The 22,965-nt window shown below is 31.3% G+C and overlaps 4 protein-coding genes across 9 annotated transcripts in view; 2 read left to right on the forward strand and 2 right to left on the reverse strand.

The window, feature by feature from the left end:
• Positions 1–7,291, reverse strand: part of LOC126743608 (dedicator of cytokinesis protein 9) — a 28,141-nt gene extending 20,850 nt beyond the window's left edge. For 2 of the 4 annotated variants that reach the window (XM_050450780.1, XM_050450776.1), the window contains exons 1-8: positions 7,033–7,291; positions 6,032–6,148; positions 3,665–3,965; positions 3,444–3,610; positions 3,220–3,391; positions 2,364–3,084; positions 1,829–2,019; positions 1,521–1,774 (exon numbers count right to left, since the gene is read on the reverse strand). In XM_050450780.1, coding sequence (XP_050306737.1) covers positions 1,521–1,774; positions 1,829–2,019; positions 2,364–3,084; positions 3,220–3,391; positions 3,444–3,610; positions 3,665–3,965; positions 6,032–6,148; positions 7,033–7,131 — 2,022 coding nt within the window. In that variant the 5' untranslated portion in view covers positions 7,132–7,291. Of the gene's footprint in view, positions 1–1,520; positions 1,775–1,828; positions 2,020–2,363; positions 3,085–3,219; positions 3,392–3,443; positions 3,611–3,664; positions 3,966–6,031; positions 6,149–6,211; positions 6,368–6,443; positions 6,581–7,032 lie in introns of those variants that run through there. The other 2 variants (XM_050450779.1, XM_050450778.1) reach the window with 2 other exon arrangements.
• Positions 6,805–18,560, forward strand: LOC126743609 (protein phosphatase 1L). Of its 3 annotated transcripts, none has more exons than XM_050450783.1 (2): positions 6,805–6,949; positions 17,319–18,560. In XM_050450783.1, the coding sequence occupies exon 2, from the start codon at positions 17,412–17,414 to the stop codon at positions 18,540–18,542; it is 1,131 nt and encodes a 376-aa protein (XP_050306740.1). In that variant the 5' UTR covers positions 6,805–6,949; positions 17,319–17,411; the 3' UTR covers positions 18,543–18,560. The 3 variants fall into 3 exon arrangements, with proteins under 3 accessions (XP_050306740.1, XP_050306739.1, XP_050306738.1); XM_050450782.1 differs by lacking the exon at positions 6,805–6,949 and adding an exon at positions 16,723–16,939 and having other exon boundaries at positions 16,990–18,560; XM_050450781.1 differs by lacking the exon at positions 6,805–6,949 and adding an exon at positions 16,724–16,939 and having other exon boundaries at positions 17,012–18,560.
• LOC126744168 (uncharacterized) lies at positions 14,857–15,573 on the forward strand. Its single transcript, XM_050451527.1, has one exon. It carries the CDS (start codon positions 14,857–14,859, stop codon positions 15,571–15,573), a length of 717 nt encoding a protein of 238 aa, XP_050307484.1.
• Positions 18,561–19,217: 657 nt separating the features above from the next.
• LOC126743610 (cysteine protease ATG4B) lies at positions 19,218–22,322 on the reverse strand. The gene is made up of 8 exons (XM_050450784.1): positions 22,087–22,322; positions 20,621–20,788; positions 20,376–20,553; positions 20,245–20,324; positions 20,072–20,196; positions 19,778–20,011; positions 19,584–19,719; positions 19,218–19,533 (listed from the first exon to the last, which is right to left on the reverse strand). Exons 1-8 carry the CDS (start codon positions 22,208–22,210, stop codon positions 19,475–19,477), a joined length of 1,104 nt encoding a protein of 367 aa, XP_050306741.1. The 5' UTR covers positions 22,211–22,322; the 3' UTR covers positions 19,218–19,474.
• Positions 22,323–22,965: the final 643 nt, after the last annotated feature.

Raw genomic sequence — 22,965 nt, forward strand, 5'->3', positions numbered from 1 at the left:
TGTGTCATCCGCGGAAAAGATAGTCAGTCTTGGCTTTTAGATAATAATACAGTATAGATAGATAATAATAATAGATCTTGCTCTATGTGATTCAAGATATTGTAGGTTTGCCGAATCCTTGCTGTTTTCTTCCTTATTTATAACATCTCATTTATATTGTGATCAATCAACACATCATCACACTCATGACCACCAAACACGTTATGGTCGTTACCTGAGAGTCTGGGAAGGTGTCAATCAAAACTGGAGTCAAATTTTTTAATCCAAAAAGCATAAAAAAAGTTTTTTTTAAAACTATTTAAAAAAGAAATTAAAAAGCTTTTGATCCACAATGCCTTTTGTCAGAAACTGAGTATGTGGAACTCGAGAATCAGTAACTGCTATTAACAATTCACCATTTAAATTGATCTATTTGTGGTTTTTGTGATAAAATTTACCATAGTTGGTAATGTCTTTTTAATTTTAAAATAGCGTTTTTAAACAACTTTTCGCCTAATGTTTACATACAATTTAAAATGTTTTTATTGTACATTTTATTGTGAAGTATTAGTAGATTTAATAATTTTAATGTAGAATTTTTTTATTGACATATGCAAAATGCAAAATTGATGACATGAATAAATTATCCTGCATCTAGTATTTTTTTAACATTTAAAATACAGTAAGTGGATTGTTAAACAGTGGATACTTAGTGGATTTATCTGTTTGTCACCCAAATAAATAAATAAAAACTAGGAAGCTAAAGAAAGGAACCGAAAATTCAAATTTTATGTCAAAATTGATACAGGGTGCTCTAAAAAAACTGAAATTTAAAATTGTAGCCGACTGAAGAAAATAGATACTGCATTCTGTATACTGCGAACGATAATAATGAGTTGACAAATTGATATTGTTGTAGAAATTCTAAAAAATAATTGATGTACTAAATTTGAAACAATTATCACAGAACATAAGAGAGAAAAAATGTAAAATACGACATAAAAATTGAGACTTTGCAACTCTGTATAACGCAAACGCCGCCTTTAAGTCCCTGCCTATATTTGCATTTTATCTTATTTTGACGAGTACTTAAAAAAACTGCACGAGTTATTAATTAACACCCTGTATTTGTTTATTCAAACATTTTAATAATTTTGAGGAGGACGATCATTCATTGCCTAAATTGGACCAATTTATGTACAGGACTGCTTCCTTAAAAAAACATTAGGATGAAGTTTAACAGTTATTTTCTTATAATATTTCTAGTCAATTACAAGAGCATAGCAAATACGCAACTGCAAATTTCTTGTTAATGAAATAAATGCATTTTCTACTTTACAGAAATAAGTATCTTATAGAGCATAAAAACAAATTGAAACACGACTATTCAAAAAAATTTGTCATCATTTAAGATAATAGGTTTTACTCTCTTTTAAACTGCTCTATGGTTTGATAAAATTGATTGTCCTAAAGTTTCGGGCATCGAATTAAACATTTTTCTTGCAAAATTTAAGATAAATAAAAGACAAAATAAAACTTACAGGTATTGCCTTTGCTTCTTCATTATCGCTGTCCCTGACTTCAACTACACAAGCAATATTTCTAGCTCTAGTAAAAATCTTCTGAGTATCAAAATTTAAACTAAGTGGATAGACGTAAAGATGATTTAAGAATGTGGTGTACGGATTTAACTCCTTCTCGGACAGCCCCTCGAATTCGGTTATTTCGAAGCTCGGTTCGTTAATCGGGGGCAAAGGGAAAGGTTTTAATGGAGCAATAGAGGTAGTAAGGCAATCTAAAAAACGAAACAGATCAGAAAAGTCCGTTTTGTCTTGACCGATTCACTCACTCGGAGGTAACTCCGTAAAGGCGGATATTTTAATTTCTAACGCTCCGGGAATCACAGTAAATTTGTTAAACTTATCGGGTTTTCTATAGTCGGCTAGAATTTTCAGTACTTCTTCATCGGTCATTTTACTACTTTCCTGTCGGTATATGGCATGGAAATCTGATGCGGTATCTAATTCATTACTGTACAATCTGAAATGGAACAAGATTAATCGTAAATAAAAATATGGTGACATTTTTTGGAAGGCTGTAAAGTGTTGTTTTTCTAAACGTTTGGAAATTATCCACAATTTGGTGGTAATCCGGTTATACTTCACCAAAAAAAAAAACAAATCATAGTTTTTGGATAAAAAAAGTCAAATTTACATGCTCTTTCGCCACTGAGTTTTAAAACTTATTATTAAATTCTAGTTTTATCTTCAAAGTGACTAAAATAATTAAAAAAAATTAATTGGCTGAAAGTAAAAGAGAGAAAAGATAACTTGTTAAACACAAAATAACAAAATTTTATACAAAAAACAAATAGACTTACTGACCTATATAAAGGCCTGGCAGTCCAAGCAAAAGGCATCCTGTATTTTCCCAGTCTTTGACAGCATGTGGCTATATTTTTATAATACTTAATCCCAATCTTGGGTTCTTTATTGGCCCTAACATAAGGGTCCGAACTTTGATTAATGCCACCCTGCAGAACTTTTTCAATTCTAACAAATAAAAAGATATCGGGATGGGGATTGGTTATATTCACTATCCCCTGTTTGGGGTACAACAGCCAATCGGATGAGACTGTTTGTAAAATATCTAATTTATCGTTACAACTAGGGGTCTGCTGCTGGTTATTCTTAAAGGTTGTGCGTATATTATCACTATTTACATCGAAGTGAAAGTGTTCAGTCAATTTTCTCCCATATTTGACGTCGAAGAGGCACAATGTTGTGTAGTAAGGCTCCACTTGGCACAATTGCTCCTTTTCATCTACTACTTGTAATTTTAACCTAATGTTTTCGCATTTTAAAAACAGCCTGTTGCCAAATACTTCTTTAAACGGCTCTATTTGATCCTGACTAGAAATGGGAGATTTTAGGTGCATGGCTAACGGGGGAAATAGTAAGAAAAGCTTATTTCGAGATTCTTTTCTAGAGAGCGCTATACTTAAATCGGTTTCTCTGGCGTATTTTATTAATTGGGGATTCATGCTTTGTTCTAAACCTTTTAGAGTTCCATAGGAGGTTTGAGGCGAAGGAGGAGTGCTTCTTTCTAAAATAAGATAATCGAATTATGCATTTATAATAATTATGTAGATTGTGATATTTGTTACTTATTAAAAAAATACTTAAATCTAGTCATAGGATTCCCTTATTATTTTGAAATTAAAGAAATTAACCCTTATACCTCTTTCTAAAGATGCAGCACGTTTTTCCTCCTGTACCTGATACTGCTGAAGTACCGAATTTAATTTACCTAACCAATCTTTAAAATCAGCTTCATTTTCAGCAGCAAGGACATAAGATTTGTGACCGGCTGTCATCCTCAATTCAAAACATAGCTTTCCCCTTTTTAAGTTCTAAAATATACCTTATTAATATTTTCAATCAATATAACTACTCATTAACCACCTTGACTACTTCAGTACAAAAATCCATAACAATGTTCATTTTTGCCTCTCCTTTTTTCTCATCTTTGTACATTTCTAGTATATATGTACCATCTACTTCTTGCCTTAGGTAACAATACCTCCGTTTAAAACTCTTTGATGCCATATTTACAAAACCCCTCTCAGAACCTAAAGTAAAACTCAAAAAAGTATTAAAAAAACTTTATTAAGGACAACATTTACCAATTTCTGGTCCTTTCATCAACCATCCTTCTTTAGTAATATTATCAGTCCGAGACTTTATATCACTACAGTCTTCATCTATGTCTACTTCGTATAATTGTTCCAAAAGGTTACCACAGCTGGGTATTTTAGGTAAATCAGCATAACTACCGGAATATTGAGCGTATCGGAAATGGACCACTTGCCAACTTGAGGAATAACTTTTGACACATTGTTTCGTGAAGAGGTTGCAATGTTGGATTTCATTTTCTGATGGTAAGGTAGGTGATAAGGTTCTACACCTTCGAGGCAAAACCACTTGCTAAAAGGATGGAGAATTTAACATTAATTAAAGGCACAAATTTTACTTAAGTCAATTTTAACAAAGTTTTTCTAAAATGTTCGATAGATGATTTATTAATTTATTTAATTTTATTTATTTATTTATTTATTTATACTCTTACAAACACATTTGAAATGTAATTATATGTGGGAGTGCTTACTGGCTTGCAGAAAGAAAAAGGAAAACCAATAATAATGATGAAACTAAACCTACACTAAAACTAATAACATTTAATAAAATACACCTACTTACAATTAAAAATCAAAAACAAAAAGAACAAATTAACAAGTAAATGATTAATCAGATAAGGATACAAAATCAGTCTTAATTTGGCGAATACTATTATATATTAAACAGATCTATATCATATTTTTGTATATAATTATTACATTCTTGCATCATTTTATTAAATGGCGAACAACTTGAGGGTGAACACTGGAAAAGATTGTTATTTCTTATTCTCAAATTGATTTTAGGAACAGCAAATGATAGATGATTAATTAAAGAACAGTTCTTATATTTTAAGTTGTTAGTTATGTAGTGAATAAATAAGACATCATTCATATTACACCTAACACTCAATTGTACCATTTTAAATTCAATTAGCATACTATTATAGGAGATCATATAAGGATATGCATTATGTGTTCTTAAGTACAGGTATCTTAAAAATCTTTTTTAGACTCTTTCAATCATATTAATATGCACCATTGCTTTAGGTGCCCAGATAACTGAGGCATACTCCAAGATCGGTCTGACCAGTGAGTTGTACAGAATTATTATTGATTTTATTTCTTTAAAATGTTTTGTATTTCTTATTACAAAACCAAGAGGCTTATATGCGTTTACAATAGTGTTGCTTAAATTTGAGATTTGTTTGAAAACAGTCTCCAAGATCCCTAAATTTACTTTTCCTAGTTAACGATAAATTATCAATTGATGAATGATAGAAATGTATCATCCATTTTTCTCTAAGAGACCAAACGAAAACAAAACAAAGGTAAGGACACAAAGTCACAGTCTCATCAAATCCATATAATTTTTAAAAGCTTAAAAGCTCCATGTGTTTCGCTCCTATCGGAGCATCATCAGGCCTAGACCTACACAGATCACATTTGTTGTAACAACAGTTATTGACCGTGATTTTGTGTCCTTACCTTTGTTTTGTTCGATAGATGATAGTATCTTAAGGGAATTAGAATGGTGACCAATTATTTTTTGCCATTATATATTTTTGAGCTCTAAGCCAACTCCTTGGCATAGGTATAACTTGCCAATAAATAAATAACCTGTATTGTTCTGTTCTTTGTGGTTAGATCACGATATGTTGGCTTTAACACAACTCAAATAAAAAAAAATTTCCTGTTTAGCTAAAGAAAACCAACATGCAAGGAGATTTGCCTTTAAGGATAATAAGTTATTATAATCTGTATATGCACAGTTGCAGCAGTCCTCATTTAAGTGATAAGTCAAAAACCTAGTATACAATTCAAATGTTAGGTATTTAATTGTAAATTTAAAGTATCATTCTATTGCTCTGGAAACCAAAAATAAAAACAATGATAAGCAGATTAAATCAATGATAGATCTCAAAAAAACTATTTTTATTATAAACAGTAGTATATTGATGGTAACAGGTATTCAAATTTAGTGGTTTTCAAAATCTAGCATTTATAAATTAGCTTATTGGTTTTAAGCATTTTATTTTATTATTGAATCAGTCTAAAGAGGATAGAGCAAGTTGCTAAAACTGTAATTCACATATATCACAAGCAAAAAAAATGTTTGTCTAAGAACAAAAATTGTTAAATACAATGGACATTGTGATGATTCCATAAATAACATTAGCTTAAATCATAATTATTAAGTGTAGATTTTCTGAGATTAAATAAATTGTGCAGAAGTCTAAATGATTTCAATTGACACTAGAGTATACATAAGACCTCTATTAAAATTGTGTAAAAACTATTTATTACAGATAAGGATGAAGATTTTGTAGTTTCAAAACATGAATAAATCTTAAATACTTTTTTAAAATCACTTACAGAAATGTCATCAGGTGGATAAAGTAACAGCTCCCTTTGTGGATCATTTTGCAGAACAGTCTTGTGCTTTATTAAAAACTGCTCGAAATCCAGAGGATCCACCAAAATAGGTTTACTCTGAAAACAAATTACTTTATATTAATCCCTATTACAAGATTTGTGTGATCTGCAATATAATACCTTTTTGGCATATTTTCTCATAAACATTTTTTATATCTTATTTTTAAAATAATGCATAGTATGTATATTATTATTAAATCCACATTTGTTGTTACCAACTACCATTGCTAACAACAAACCTTAGTTATTTGTATAATTGGTAAATTTGGTATATCAAGGAAACCACAACTGATAGAAATAATAAAATGTTTGTTATGTGGGTGTTAAATAACAAAATATAATGTATTCTTGCCTGTTTTTTGCCCATTATTATATGATAAACTATGTAAATACAAGCCTTTTTACTATTTTATCTTACACATACAGTCAATATGCCACTCCCAATGTTTTGAACTACAACTTCATGACTAATATTCCAGGTACATTTTCAGATAAGAAAAAAAATAATGAAAGCTAATTAAAATGCTATACATGTTTTATAAACCACATTGGAGAACTTACTTAATAGAAATTTATTTTATGTATGGAAGTAGCTGCAAAGAATTAAAACCAATTGTTATGAACTAATTAGTCTTATATACTTCCAAAAGTATATAGGTAGCTGATTTGATTGGTCTCGTTATAAATAGTAATAAATAAACCACAACAGGAATATAAAAAGTGGTGTGGTGATTATAAAGTGATGATTTTTTTTGGCATAGGATTAAAAAATGAATAAAAATAGATTATGATAGACGCATTTCCCAGTGCAGTTTTTCATGAAAACAAGTTGTAAGATGTCATGTATCAGCTTCAAATGTAGGTACATAGATGTTAAATTTGTGGTTTTCTTGGCTTTTTTATCATCACATTTAACACCTACGTAGCATTAGTGTCCTTACATTTACAGTGTTCTCCCTAACAACTTGGGAAACCGTTTCCCTTAGTTGAGCTGCAGTTCCAGGTTTCCCTAAACCCCTTGCAAATTTCCTCTCACTCATATTTAATTACTTTTTGATGCTTTCAATGGCCGCTTTTAAATTATTAGTTATAATTGTTCCCATTTTCGTATTACTAAATAGGCATCCATTAAATAACACGAATTACAATACATACACAAGTAGTTATTTTTTTTTTTATTTATTATTTTCTCATTTCCATTTTTTTTCTTAATTTGATAATGTCAAATTAAACGTCACTGTCATTTGGCCGCGCACGCATCTTAGGCTGCACATCCATGACGCAATAAGTGACGGAATAATTTGTGAACGTAGTGTTATTTGATGCGCGACGGAAAAAATGTTTGCATCGAGCATTGTCAATTCTTTGTTGAATACTATCAACTAAATTGTTTGCTTATAGGCCAGTCAGTATAATGGTATTTAAGGTTTTCGTTAGGATGTCCAAATTTTTTACTATAGAAAATTTGATGATAGAGGATCATTAAGAGATGTTAAATCCAAATTTGAAAACTCTAGATACCGCTCGATCGTACCTCCTCAACTTCGCTTGAACTTACAGCTTCTTCAAAAAAAAAAAGAGCAGTCTAATTTCAACTTAATTTCATGAATAAAACAGATATGCACAAAAATTCCACCGACGAAAGATAAAACAATCAACGAAAAAAAAGGATTAAATACGATAAGTTCGACATGCACCTGTTCGCGCCTGTATTATTACAAAGTCGTTTATCGGATTTTCATGATTGATCAATCAACGTAACTGTAATTGACTGGATTTCAAAAAAATACTGGGGCTTCTCGGCGTTAAAATGCAAAAAAAATTAGTAATTGGCGAAAATTATAGGGACATTTTTGAGGATTCACTGGCCTATTAAGAAAATATATGTTTGTTCAGTCATCGTCTTGTCGATTATTAATAAATGAAAGCGCAAAATAGTTCTAGTAATTTGTGGACAATTTCAAGTTTTTCTTATGTACCATAATAACTCTCCTTCCCTTTAGTTCTAATCGCTTTTAGGTATGTGGTGACACCATCAAGTTTTTATCCTTGAATAATCAATGTTTTTGTTTGATTCACAACGGCTTGAAGATCTTCTCCTAGGTCTTTTTTTCTTCACTATCCTCAATTAAAAGTTTTTCTATCGTACTTATATACAGAGTGACAATTTCAAGAGTAGCCATGGCTTATAATTTTTAAACCGTAAAAGATATAAAAAAATGCTTAAAACCGTTTCTATAGTAACAAGGGGGAACCAAAATGATGAATTTTTTAGGGATATACTATCATCCCCCTAACCCCCAGAGCCACTTCCTTAAAAATTTTAAATTGGAAGGGTAGTCGAGTGATACCTTGTTTGAAAGGTCTATTAATTCCTTATATTTTGCCGTCTTACTCATTAAAATCAATGCAACCATTTCCGAGATATGTATGTCCTTTTAAATGTTAGTCTATTCATTTTACTATCAGAATAAAAATATTTATTCTGATACTAAAATGAATTGTTAAAAGCCTAAACAAAACTCCAATAAATAGTACACTTATACTGAAATTATTGAATTGTCGGAATGGTATTTGGCGATGTAAAAAAAAGGAAAATTTTCGATGCCTGCCATTCTCGAAATATTTGTTGTTTTTTGTTTATTTAAATTTTGCCTTAAAATGTTCAATTTTTGGTTTGGTTAGTAATATCGTGGTTCTTTTTGTGATTTAAAGTTCTCTCACTGCTCTAGTTTTATTTTTACAATGGTTTATACGATCGCCGAAAGAGTTGAAATGATATTTATTTATGGTTCTCAAAATCGCTGTTTTCGTAGAAGTGCCACAATATTTAATGAGAGGCACCCAGATAAGCAGGTTGGGCATTATTACATCCAGAAGTTGGTAAGAAAATTTGAAGAAACTGGGTTTGTAGGTAATATAAAGAAAAATCAGCCAAGAATACTGGATGAAGCAACTCAGATTGAGGTTCTTGGGCATTTTGCTATGGATCCTGGTATGTCGACTCGTCAAGCAGCAGCTGCCACAGGAGTGTCTCGTGAATCAGTACGAAAGATATTAAAAATTAATAAATTCCATCCTTACAAGCTACAGATTGTTCAAGAACTTGGTGATGACGATCCAGACAGGCGGATCGAATTTTGTGAATTAATGACCCAAAAAATAATAAATGAGCCACGTTTTATAAAAAACATTTGTTTCAGTGACGAGTGCACTTTTTATTTAAACGCGGTAACGTTAATAAGCAAAACTGCCGTTACTGGAGTGATGAGAATCCCCATATTTTTAGGGAAGGGCACACCCAATATCCCCAAAAAATAAATGTGTGGGCCGGAATTCTAGGGAATAATATAATTGGGCCATTGTTTATTGATGATAATCTAAATGGAGAAATTTATGCTGAAATGTTAGAAACAACTGTTGAGCCTTTAGTAATAACGGAATTGGAAAACCAAAGGGATGAAAATGGAGATCTTGTTCTTGATGAAAATTTATTGCATTTTCAACAAGATGGGGCCCCACCACATTATGTATTGCCTGTTAGAGAGTGGCTAGATAATCATTATCCAGACCAATGGATTGGTAGAAGAGGACCTATTGAGTGGCCGCCAAGATCGCCAGATCTCACCCCTCTCGATTTTTTCTTTGGGGTCACCTAAAATCGGTCGTTTTTAAAACGCAGCCTGCCACCATTGAGGAGCTAAAACAAAGAATTACACAAGAGTGCCGATTATTAACTGAAGTTTTTAGAAGTGTTCGTCAAGAGTTTGAAAACAGATTGTACTTTTGCTTGCAAAATAATGGAAGCCACTTTGAGCATTTAATAAAATAATTAAAGTTCAATGCAGGTTTTTATTGTTTTAAAAATAGAATAAACGCAATATTGCAGAGTGTTTTGCTAGTTCTTAACCATTTGTACTAATGTTCAAATGTTAAATATTTTATGACATTTTCAAAATATGTTAATTTTATAAGAAATTAAAAAACACTTAAATAACCTTTAATAAAATATTAAAATTGGCATAACTCTAAAATAAATGCATTGATTATTATAAGTAGGGTCGCATAATATAGGGAATTAATAGACCTTTCAAACAAGGTATCACTCGACTACCCTTCCAATTTAAAATTTTTAAGGGGGTGGCTCTGGAGGTTAGGGGGATGATAGTATATCCCTAAAAAATTCATCATTTTGGTTCCCCCTTGTTACTATAGAAACGGTTTTAAGCATTTTTTTATATCTTTTACGGTTTAAAAATTATAAGCCATGGCTACTCTTGAAATTGTCACCCTGTATATATCATACTATATATCGTACTATATAGATGAGATACGAGATTTATTGAGTCTCAGGAATTGAATCTCTAGACTACTGAGAACTACTTGCCGCGTGTTAAGGTTATGAACTTCTGATCTTTGATTACATTCAGATTATTTTTTGCATATATTAGACATTCATAGATATAACGCCATGAAGGTGCTTTTAAAAGAATCTCTGACATCATCCTTGAAACCTAGTTCTTCCACAACCCTTAGAGCTCTTCTTTGCAACTTAAAAATTCTCCTAGACAGAGATGCATGACCCCAAGTCCAAAGACTCTAGTTGCAGGTCGACTGTTTTAAAGTAAACTATTAAATATCATTTCTATTAACTGTTCTTTTTAAGTTTTTGAGGCGATAAATATGCTTTGTGAATCCAGTTGTAACACAATCCCCATGGTTATCAAAGATCAGATAGAATCCAAAAGTGGCCCAGGAAGCTTTTTAAAATCCCGGTTAATCCGATACCTCGTTGGTCGCAACCAGCTGATTTCACCGGTTAATTTTAAAACGTGTTTTTTTTGTATCGAGTTAATTCTGAAACGCCTCGGTTACTGGCGGTGCAACCCGGTGTATCCACCGGTGAATTCTGAAAAGCTAGAAGTGAAGTGAAGCTAGCGTCCGATCGATATCCAGAAACATATCTATAGTCCACGCTTGCTGTTATTTAATCAATATAATGCGCGTATCCCGGATATTAACAATGAATGCCTAAATAAAATTAAGGTGCCCCCAAACCTCTACAAACTAAGGTTTTACTGTGAAAATTAATTAAAAAGTCAAATGTTAAAGAGATGAAAAAGACTCTTACTCCCAAAGGACTCGGACAGGAGTTTTGGGAGGTAAAGCTATTAAATTTTGTTTGTATGTACATCTAACAATTCAATAATTTTTTACAAAAAAACTGTTCGTTTGTAGAGATGTGCAACGATCTGAAATCCGTTTAGATATTTAATATTTATTGCATAAAAGTTTTATTCAAATCCTTTGGGAGTTTTAGGCGTTTATTTTGTTTAACATCTAAAAATTTAATAATTATTTACTAAAAAAACTTTCGTTTTTAGAGATTTGCAACCATCTGAAATCGGTTTAGATATTTATTGCATAAAAAGGTTTTATTCAAATCCTTTGCAAGTTAGAGCTTTTTTCATTTCTTTATAAAATTTGATTTTTTAATCAATTTTCACCACGAAACCTTAGTTTGTAGAGGTTTCCGAATTTCATAATTCGATTAAGGTATTCATCGTGATTATCTGGGCAAAAAATTATTAAAATCCCTTGGGAATTTCAGAAGATACGGGCGTTATATTGATTAAATAACAGCAAACGGGAGTTACTTATTTTATTAGGTATTACGCCACTTATAGCAAAAATCAATTTAGAAATTTTTATCTGACACGCTCAAAAAATTGAAAAGAAGAAGAAAATAGACTTATTCACGTATTTAAAAGAAATATGAACTCAAATCTGTAATGATACCGTTCGATATACTTAATTTAATTTAAGTTCAATAAGTTTCAAATACAATAATTTACTTGAGGTATAATAGATTTTTTATATTCCTAGGAGCTGAGATCTAATCTATTAATCTCTGAGCTCGTTCCTTCTTTTCAATATCCTACCTAACTTTGTTATGAATATTAAAATTAAAAAAACGATAAAAGCAACAAGAGACCTACTTTTTATAAAATACCTAATTTCAACCAACGTTTCGGTAGTTATATCTACCACTGTTATCAAGGTAATTAAAGTAAAATTAAATATATATATTTATAAAATATTTATATTTTTTTATATGATTTGACGGTTTAATAATAGTTTGACGTTAATAGTGATATTTAAAATCATTAATTAATTTTGAGAATACCCTGATCTACTACCGATACGGAGATACAGCGGTTTCATCGTGAAAGCATATTCTCAGTCATTACAGTGTGCATTCTTCGCTTTATTTCATTGGCCATTTCCAACTTCAAATATAATTACTAGTATTAGTAAATTAAAAATTCTATTAATTATTTTAGGATTGAAAGGGCTCCTTATATTAGTCAATAACATGGAATAGAAGAAACGATTACGTATTTTAAGTTGTTGTGAAGACACAGACATTTTAAAATTTACGCAAAATTCCCAATAGCAAGTTTTTTTTTGCTACTTTACAATGTAGTGTTGTGGGCAAAACTAGTTTACTAGTTTAGTAGCCTTAAATAGTAATGAAATAAACTCTCTCTGAAATAAAGTCACAGGTCTCGAATTTATTAAATTAGTCTAATAAAAATAACGAAAAAAGAAGCGGAGAACAACACTACATGATACAAGTCAAGGGTAGAAATTAAGTTAAAATTGATAAAATCGGACGGAGACTAGTTATCATGAAATGAACTTTTTGGAGATAGTAGAAGATATCAAGCAATTACGGATTGTACTTGTAGATGCACAAAGAAATCCTCGGAAGAGATAATTAAATATTTGTATGATAAATGGAGGTTAGTTTCAAATATAGACTGGAAACGGTTAATTTTATCGATAATGAACAAGAGTGCTTTTTCTTTAGTTTAAGTTAGCCATATTATGTGTGTTTATCACACAGGGTGCTAAAAATTTAAGCCCAACTTTGTCCAACCTAGTCCACTCCTGATAAAATAAACAAGGTAATGTGTTTTAAGGACTCTTTTTCAAGAGGTCCTTAGTAGTGTTCATCACGTCAAATTTTTATTAAATTATACCAAATACTTCAAAAGTTATTCAAGAAAAACCAAGATTTGCAAGATAAGTATATTTTATTTATATTTTTAATTAAATTTTTTTATTTTGGTAACGGTAGTAAAAAACGGTAGAAACGTTGGTTCAAATTAAGTATTTTTTTGAAAGTAGCTCTTCTTGTTGTTTTTATCATTTTTTAATTTTAATATTCATAACAAAGTTAGGTAGGATATTGAAAAGAAAAAACGAGCTCAGGGTAACTCAGCTCCTAGGTATATAAAAAATCTATTATACCTCAAGTAAATTATTGTATTTAAAACTTGAACTTGATTGAACTTAAATTAAGTATATCGAACGGTATCATTACAGATTTGAGTTCATATTTCTTTTAAATACGTGAATAAGTCGTTTTCTTCTTCTTTTTAATTTTTTGAGCGTGTGAGATAAAAATTTCTAAATTGATTTTTGCTATTAATAAGTGACGTAATACCCCATAAAATAAGTAGGGAAGAGGGGGGCACATTCGGCATAGGGGCAGCTTCGGCCATTGCTAATAACTTTCAAAATATTTCGAATTTCACATTGGTTTTTACTGAATAAGTGGCAACATAGCTTTATTACATTATTGTTGTTGTTTGGCGGCACCACAGCGTGCAGCGTGCATAAAATTTTGGTGAAAAAAAGTGTATTTTTCTGATAAAAAGGTAAGTATTTAAAATTTTGTAAAAAAATATTTTTTGTTATTTTTTTTGCAATACAGTTTTGTAAAAATGTGTACATTTAAGCTTGATAGTCTTTAGTTTTAGTATTTAAAGTAATATAACCTCAAAATACAACCACGTGTTGGCCGCACATTTTTGTTGTCTTGGATACCCAAAGGGGCACATTCAGCCACATATGTCGGGGTATTCTGCCCCGACTGTTTGGCCCGGATTCTGTTTGGATTTCTTAAATACCTACCTAGTTTATAATATAAAAATATTACATTGATTATTATTATATTAGCTAATTATTATTTTGTTATCCTTTAGATGGTAAGAAATTACATTAAGAACACAGACAGACCTGGTATAAGCGAAGATAGGATACGGGAGGCTTTAAAAAATATTTTTTCGAAAAAATATGTCACAAAGAGAGGCTGCAAGAGTCTTTAACCTAAAAAGGCAGACATTACAATCTTGTATGAAAAAGATTGCCGCAACCATACCACAATGAAGAATATTTGCAAAAGTTTGGAGATGATGGATATGAGAGTGAAAATGAAGAGAAAGGTATAGATATTTTGGTATAGTTTATTTTACACTTTGGATGTGCTGAATTAGTTTTATTTAATTGTAGGTAAATATGCTACGAGAATGGTGTTCTCTAAAGCTCAAGAGGACATGTTGCAGGACTATATCAAGCAATGTTCGAATATGAACTATGGATTAACATATAGTCAACTAAGATTTTTAGTTTATGATTATGCAAAGGTATTACCAAATTGCAAATAACCATCTACTTGGGATGTAAACAAAAAAGCAGGAATTGACTGGTTAAAAGGTTTTATGATAAGATATCCTGCATTATCCCTACGTAAACCTGAAAGTACAAGTTTGGCAAGAGGTCTTGGAATTAATAAAACTAATGTGCAAGAATTTTTTAACAATTATAAATATGTTTTGGAAAAATATTACTTTGGTCCTGATAAAATTTATAACTTAGACGAAACTGGAGTGACAAACGTTTTAAATGCTCCAAAAATGGAGGGTTTAAAACGGTTTAAAACGGAGAGAGGAGAGCTGGTTACGTTTGTTGGCATAATAAGCGCTACAGGTAATAGTCTACCTTCTGTATATGTGTTTCCCAGGATAAGAAACATTGAAGAATATTTATCTGATGCACCACCCTTAAGCTTAGCACTTGGAAATAAGTCTGGATGGATGACTAAAGACTTATTTGTAAAAGCACTAGAACATATGGTTACACACACTAAGTGCAATAAAGAAAATAAATTGCTATTACTGCTTGATAATCATGAGTCACATACAACCTTAGCTGCCATAATGTATGCACGAGAGCACGGTATAGTACACACTTCCCATAGGCTACAACCGCTAGATGTGGCAGTTTACAGCCCATTTAAAACTAAATGTCCTGTGTCCATGAATGAATGGATGATAAGTAACCCTGGCAAAACTGTCACTGTCAAACATATCCCAAAGATTATAAAGCAACCATTTTTGCAGGCTTTTTCTCCTCAAAACATAACCAGCGGATTTTCGAAACCAGGAATATGGCCTGTTAACTCCCAGTCTTTTACCGATGGGGATTTTGACGGTTCTAGACTTTATGAGAATGAAGGAAAAGCTCAAGAAAAAAATATTTTAGATTCAAAGTTGAATAAAAATTTACCTTCAACATCAAAAGAGATATCATATCAAACGCTAGAAATCGTTCTCCTCTCAAAGAAATTGTAGAATATGAAGCTACATCAGATGTGGTAAAGGTCCAAAAAATACAGCCAGAATTTGTTAGACCCCTTCCCAAAGTTATAAAGAGTCAAGAGAAAAAAAAGAAAAATAAAAGCCAATCAAGGAAAATCAAGAATATATACCGAAACACCTGAAAAAGAAAGAGTAGAGGATATATAGAAAATGAAAAAATGATAAAAGTACAAATAAAATCGGAGAAGCAACAAAAAAAATTAAAAAGGATTAATCAGAATTCAAGTGGCACTGAACAGATCAAAAAAAGAAAAATTAATAATGTTAAAAAAAGGATTTTTGAAGATACTTCTAGTGAGGAAGAAACGGATACTGTTTCAAGTGATAGCGATGACGCCGAAAGTTTCGAATCTTTACAAGAAAACGATGAAATTAAAACTGATGATTTTATATTAGTAAAGTTTTCACTAAAAACCTCAATAATTTATTATGTTGGTTGTGTAATAAATAAGGCAGCTGATGAAGAATACAACGTCAAATTTTTAAGGCGAAGAGGAAATAGCAAAATATTTTATTATCCTCAAATCGACGATATCGCGTCTTGTAAACAGGGAAACATTTATGAAAAACTTTCAAAATTTTCAAAATCTCGTTGGGATCTAAGTGTTACTTTTTTTTTATAACTTTGAAGGAATAACAGTTAAGTAAAAGAATTTTTTTTATATTAAAATAAACCATATTAAAAAGAATAGGGACCGTTTTTTTGGGTAAATTTATGTATGGCTGAATGTACCCCTTTGCCTGGCCGATTGTACCCCGCAATGGGGCAGATTCAGCTCTTATAGAGATTTGTTTTGGATTTATAACAAAAAAAATATTATAAGTTAAATTAAACAATACTTCGATGCTAACATTAAGCAAAAGTGTAAATATTGTGACTACACTGAAAAATGGTAAAAAATGTGGACTTTTCAGAATTTTGTAAATCAAAAACCATGAAGTGGCCGAATGTGCCCCCCACTCCCCTAACATTATAAATTCGTCACAATACAGATTTTACTTAAGCGCGGACTATACATACGTCGCCGGCAACCGACATATGCTGCGTTCGCGACTTGGTCGCTGGATTCCATCGGACGCTAGCTTCATACACATTTGTTAAATTTAGAAAATACAGGCTATGTTATGGGTGGGGGTTCCCCCACCCCGCACTCTAACCCATTTTCCAATCAACATTCAATTTCGACTGCAATTTCAAAACATACAAAAATTGCAATTATTTTCGTAAAGAAATGCGATGCCAAGAAAAAATCACGTAACAACCGGCGTAGCGAACGCGTAAGCTGTCCGTCGACGTTGGTAACTCTCTTATACACCTTTACACCAGTGATAAAATAAGGTTAGCAAAAGATTTATTTTATTTTTGATATCTTATTGTTCTAAGAATAGCTCCCTCGCTTTATTTTTATAGAATCACAATGAGCACCAACGAAAATACGTAAATGCCGTCCACTAAAACCGCGAGAAATTTCGCAACGACACGTTAGTAGATTAAAATGGAAGACGAACTGGATGACCGAATCATCTATCAAACGTACCTTTCTCACGTTAAAATCATGTCACGAATACTATGGAGTGTGCCACTGAAAGTATCTCATATAACCCAAACACAGACAACTTACATATCCTATATATGGAGAATGCTAAGACATTATATTTTAAGGCCAGAGTTTATTATTTTTGGTTCATTGCTTTTTTTGCTTTTTTTCTATATCCAGGCTGTTGATTTATGGAGTCGTAACTTGTTAGGGAGGCTACAGTACACCATCAACAAGCCTCGCTTCAAAGCTGACAAATTGGGCCTCTTTGCCATGGGAGAACCAGAGAAACAAAGTTGGGAAATGAAGGTTGGGCCTGTAGCCGCATATGCCATCCAAGGACGAAGACCAAAAATGGAAGATCGGTTTGTTATTAATGACAATATAAATGGCACAGGTGTAGCACTATTTGCTGTTTTTGATGGTCACGGGGGTGAATTTGCCGCGAATTATGCCAAAGAAAAACTTATTAATAACTTGTCCAATAAAGTGGTGCACATCAAACATCTAATTGCTGGTACCCCAATAGGAAGTGAGGTTATAGAAAAAGATGATGAGGAGAAAAAGGACCCTAAAAAGCCAATAACTCCCACTTTTGGGGGTGAGAGGAGAAAGAGTTTTCGTAGAACCAGTTCCACCACAGATGAATGTATTAAAGGAGCCAAAGAAATTACTGATAATGAAATTCTTAGCAAGTTGGATATTTTAAAACCAATTACCAGAGACTCTAGACCCCTTAAGTTGACACCTAGTATGAAAAAAGTGCCAATTACCTCTTATTTTGATAAATTTGGCACTGTTAATTATGGGAAATTGATCACAGATGAAGTATTGGCTGCTGATGAAAAACTGGTGGAAGTAGCAAAGAAATCTATGGATGTAGCAGGAACTACTGCCCTGATAGCCCTTTTGGAAGGTAGCAAATTAATTGTGGCAAATGTAGGAGATTCCCGTGGGGTAATGTGTGATAGCAAAGGCAGTGCTATACCCTTGTCTTTTGACCATAAACCACAACAAATGAGGGAAAAGAAAAGAATTAAAGAAGCTGGTGGCTTCGTTACTTTTAATGGTGTATGGAGAGTGGCTGGCATTTTGGCAACTTCAAGGGCCCTGGGTGACTATCCATTAAAAGACAAAAAACTGGTTATAGCAGACCCAGACATTTTATCTTTTGACTTGAAAGACCACAAGCCAAAATTTTTGATTCTAGCTTCGGATGGTTTGTGGGATATTTTTTCTAACGAAGATGCTGTTAATTTTATAAAAGAGAGATTGCATGAACCTGATTATGGTGCTAAAAGTATAACTTTACAGTCTTATTATAGGGGAAGTATGGATAACATAACTGTTATTGTAATTTATTTTAAGGATAACTCGTTTGGTTTTTATAGCAGCGGGAAATAAATTGTGATTATCAAATTATTTGATTTTGTTATTTTTGTGGACTCTTGTTCTATTATATCAGTTTAAAAATGCTTGCTTTTAATATTCAAGATTGCAAAAAAAATATGAGACTACGAATTTTAGCAGCTACAGCAGTAAAGTAATTCTCTTTCATAGGAATACAGTACATTATAATTATTTGTGTATGTCCAATCATTGAATGTGATGAGCACTTATTTTCCAATTTACCATACTACAGTGCTTAAAAAGGGACAGTATTGCTTTTGAAATTAAATAACTTAATTTTTTCTTAAGTTTCCCAATAGTATAACACTTTAATTTCTAGTGGCAAGCTGTTATATAGTTTAAGACCAATTATATTTGAAGATTTATATTTGAATTGTATCCCTTTATTAAAGAACATACAAATTTTCTGCATTCTTTTTGTTTAAAACATAATGTTAATAACTTGTATACTGGTCCTTATGTTTAAAGATTTTTAGACACATTTCTAAAACATAGATTCTAGTAAGTTGTTTTCAAAAGATTTTTGGGTAATTCATTTGTAAATAAAAGAAATAACACAGGACCAAACACTGAGTGCTTATAACTTACCCACCCTATAAAGCTAACTAAAAGACAAATTATTATCATCTGGAATAAACCTAACTTAGCTGGGACATTGAAAATAAACACTTCTTTCAAATATATACCAAAACTATATAATATTAAAAACATACCTAAAAAATTCGGCATTTAAACATGTGTAACCATACAATAATAATTTAAAACAATATACAATAACGTTTTAGAATGATATACTTCTAAAACTGAACACATAAAAAGCAAAAAATATAAAGTGAACAATATTCGTTAAAAACTCTATGAAGATTCAGTGTATAAGTATCTTAAAAAATGTCTGGTGTATTAATCTCAAGGAAGGAACTATGTAATTATAATATTTCAAATTCATCTTGATCTGAGTGATCACTCAAGTCTAATGCACTTAAATCTGAAACAAAATATACAGTACATGATAATTTTATCAATTTTATAACATACCTTCTTTATTTGGTTGCCACTCCTGTGGTTTTTCAAAGGATATTTCAAATAAAGGTTGTTTCTCAGGCTTTATTAGTTGTTCTTTAATTTTTTCACAGAGGTCATTAAAATCTGCTTCAGTTTTACAGAAAAAACACTGCAAGTACCAGGAATATCTAAGTCTTATTTTCTAGCTCTCTAATCTTATTACTTACCACAGCTACCGAGGGATCCATGCTCGTCATATTCATTCTTAAGGCATGTTTGCAATGGTAACTGTAATCTACCTCTCTTTCTTCTAAAGTGTCTTTATACCCAACAGAACCAGCTTTTTGAGTTGTGTGCGGATCAAAATAAATAACTTCATTTCCTATGTACCCAATAAAATACAATGCCGAGTTTGGTCTTCCACCTATAACTCCCAGGCTTTGTTTAAAATGAAAACATTTCTAAAATAAACCATTTAAAGATTTTTTAAATAAACATAATATAATTTCTAAAGGCAGCACCTTAAGCCCATTAATATAAATTGGGTTTATTTCAGAGAGACCTAACCTCAATGGTATAATGAGTAACAAAGGTTTCCAATCAGTTTTTGAATAGTCTATTGCAGATGGACTGATACAAAGATGTCCTAAAATCATATGTTATTTTTTACAGAATATTAATAACATTAACTCACTTATTTCACTGATAACAACAACATTATCCATAGCCACATGAATTGCAATATTGACATCATCATCATGTTTCACTAGTTTCCTTAAAAAATTTAATTTTAGTCCCAGAAACTTCTTATTAGAACAGGCTTACTTTAAAACCTGTGCAACAGTATTTGGTCCAAACCATTGCCCTATTTGCTTTCCTTCAGACACACCCATATTTGCTATTTGGTGAATTGCAAATGGTGCTTTTCTATTATCTTCAAATTTTTTTACTATATTAAGATAAGTCATTTCCTTTGTCATAGGACTCCACAGCCAATCCCTACCTAAAATTTCAGTTGTCCCTAATCTGATACTAAAAATTGATTGTCAAGTAGTAAAACCTGTGCCAACCTAAATGTAAATTTATTAATGCTTGTGCCAGAACCATCTGGCCACATCGGAGCATACAACCCCATCCTTTGTCTGTTGTTTTGCCATCGCTACCTCCTATTGCCACAAAATCTTTTCTGTATGTAAACCACAATTTTGAAACTATATCTTGTCTTATGGAGTTAGTTTCTAGAAAATTACAAAACAAATTCAATATCTTTTAATAATAACCTACACTAAGAGATAGTGGTTGTTTTAATAGTTGAACGACTGACACATATAATTTGATTGTAACAAGTTTCTCAATGGAAATAATTTAATTATGAGATCTTTCTTTTAGGTTTTAAATGTCAACTGTTGTTCTTGATGTTTTTGTGTCAATGTAGTACTATCTATGCAATTTGTGTTTAATCAACTTAAATACATTGACCAATTTCATACTATTTAAATTCCATGAAATAAAAGGATTTTCTTATGTTCTTGAAATATAAAAGTTGGTGAACTGAATTTACTCTAGTATAAAACTACCACAGTAATGAAAAAATCACAAGAGTTTGAAGACACTTAATTAACATAGGCTGCTTTGAGTGCTTTGTTTACCGACCAAAATTTCAAAGAAAATCTTTTTCGTAGGTATGTATGTAAATAAGTAAACTTTATTTTAGAGTGAATATAATCTACCTAAGTTTTTAGACACCATCAATAATAACTTACTGTGATGGTTTAGTGATATATGAGTAAGTTAAATACCTAGTGTTATCAAAAGTGAAAGATATGATTTTTTATGGCAGATTTAGAAGAGATTGGTTTGGATTGCGTGGTTATTAGTCTAAGCCGCTTTTTCAAATTACCCAAAAAAAATTCACAAAAAATGGGCACTAGGATGTCCCTCATATCTGTAAAATTAAAACTAGAGTTAAACTAACAATTAGACTTTTCTTAACATAATTTAACATAAATATTAGGGCTTATTACTTTTATGGTTAGTTGCCCTTAATTGAATTAATTTTCTAAAATCTCTGTATTTTATTGTGCCATTTACTTGCCAAGTATCTTGTACCAATTTCCTAATAGAACGTGTCAATGGTTCTATAAAGATCCTATTAAAACCTGTTTTTTATTGCATATATATCAAAAAAAACCATATTGTTTGAGATTTATGCATACTTAAATTACAATCTGCTAATATAAGAACTTGGTATGCTCGTTTGACCATGACCATGAGTTTGCTATTCATAAATACTCTTGTAACACTAAATACATTAGTAAATTAGGAAAAAATTTATATTTAATGTGATATATAGAGGTAGGGGATTTAATTAAAACTTGCTCTTTTTCTGTATACATTTTTAATTTTATAATTAAGCTCCGCAATGTCTTTAGTGGATTAAATTGTCGCCCCTAGTAACTAAGGTAAAAAGTACAAGTGCAGATAATTAAGTTACATTGGAAACATGTTTTTATTAAAAAGAAACATTTCATCTCACCATTTATAGGGGTATATCTTTTCCCTAAGATCCAAAGTGGTTCTGTGGTTTGTGGTATATCATCGGGATCATGAGCTGCGTCTAACACTGCTTCGAACATTATGTCTCTAGTGGCGTTGCACATTGAGACACTTTTAACAATAAAAGTACTTTTCTATTTCAAAATAATTTGTTATTTTTATAAGACACCAACAATGAAAGGAAACAGAAATGTAAACACATGAAACCGTCATCATTTGACAAATCAGTGACGCATCAAATGACGTGGATCAGCTGATCTGTCATAAATATTAAAGGTAAGGTTACAAGAGGACGGGATATTTACTAGCGCAACGGATTGCTTTGCACAATAATGTGATGAATCAGATTTGTGTTAAGAGAAATATATATGTTGTGCTGCTAACAATTATATATTAGGCAATATAATGGTAACACAGCATAATATTTTGAGATTATGTACTTTGCTATGCGAGTTTTATATTGATATGCAAACTCTGCATTGGATAAGTGGTGCAGAAATATATCAAATTTTGTCGCAAGTACAGCGGTCTTATTTTAAAAATAAAGTTAGTGATTATCAATGAAAGTCGAAACGCCGTATTTTAAAATGTAGAATATCAATTTTAGAAAATGTCCAAAATGTTAATAAAAGTCCTCCGCTGAATGTTCTATGTTCTACCTGAACAAGTTGAGTATCTTCTTTTTAAATAATGTAAAGTTCTCTTCTACTTTTATACGGTAAGTGCGTGGTAACTGCGGTAAGGCATCTAGAGCTTTTTACGTATTTGGAAATTTTATCAATAATATTTTAGAAGAAATAAAAATACAACTCTAGAATTTTTAAACACTATTACTAGTTTAAAATATAACATTTTCAAT

This window comes from Anthonomus grandis, chromosome 13 (assembly GCF_022605725.1).
Source record: "Anthonomus grandis grandis chromosome 13, icAntGran1.3, whole genome shotgun sequence".
Classification (NCBI taxonomy): domain Eukaryota; kingdom Metazoa; phylum Arthropoda; class Insecta; order Coleoptera; family Curculionidae; genus Anthonomus; species Anthonomus grandis.

Excerpts from the sequence above, each read along its gene's own strand:
- LOC126744168 (XM_050451527.1), top strand. The coding sequence starts at position 14,857 with ATGGAGGGTTTAAAACGGTTTAAAACGGAGAGAGGAGAGCTGGTTACG.
- LOC126743609 (XM_050450782.1), top strand. The coding sequence starts at position 17,097 with ATGGAAGACGAACTGGATGACCGAATCATCTATCAAACGTACCTTTCT.
- LOC126743610 (XM_050450784.1), bottom strand. The coding sequence starts at position 22,210 with ATGTGCAACGCCACTAGAGACATAATGTTCGAAGCAGTGTTAGACGCA. Across the intron at positions 20,789-22,086 it reads AAGATATACCCCTATAAATG|AAACTAACTCCATAAGACAA; the intron begins GTGAGATGAAAT and ends GTAATTTTCTAG. Across the intron at positions 20,554-20,620 it reads ATTAATAAATTTACATTTAG|GTAGGGATTGGCTGTGGAGT; the intron begins GTTGGCACAGGT and ends CTGAAATTTTAG.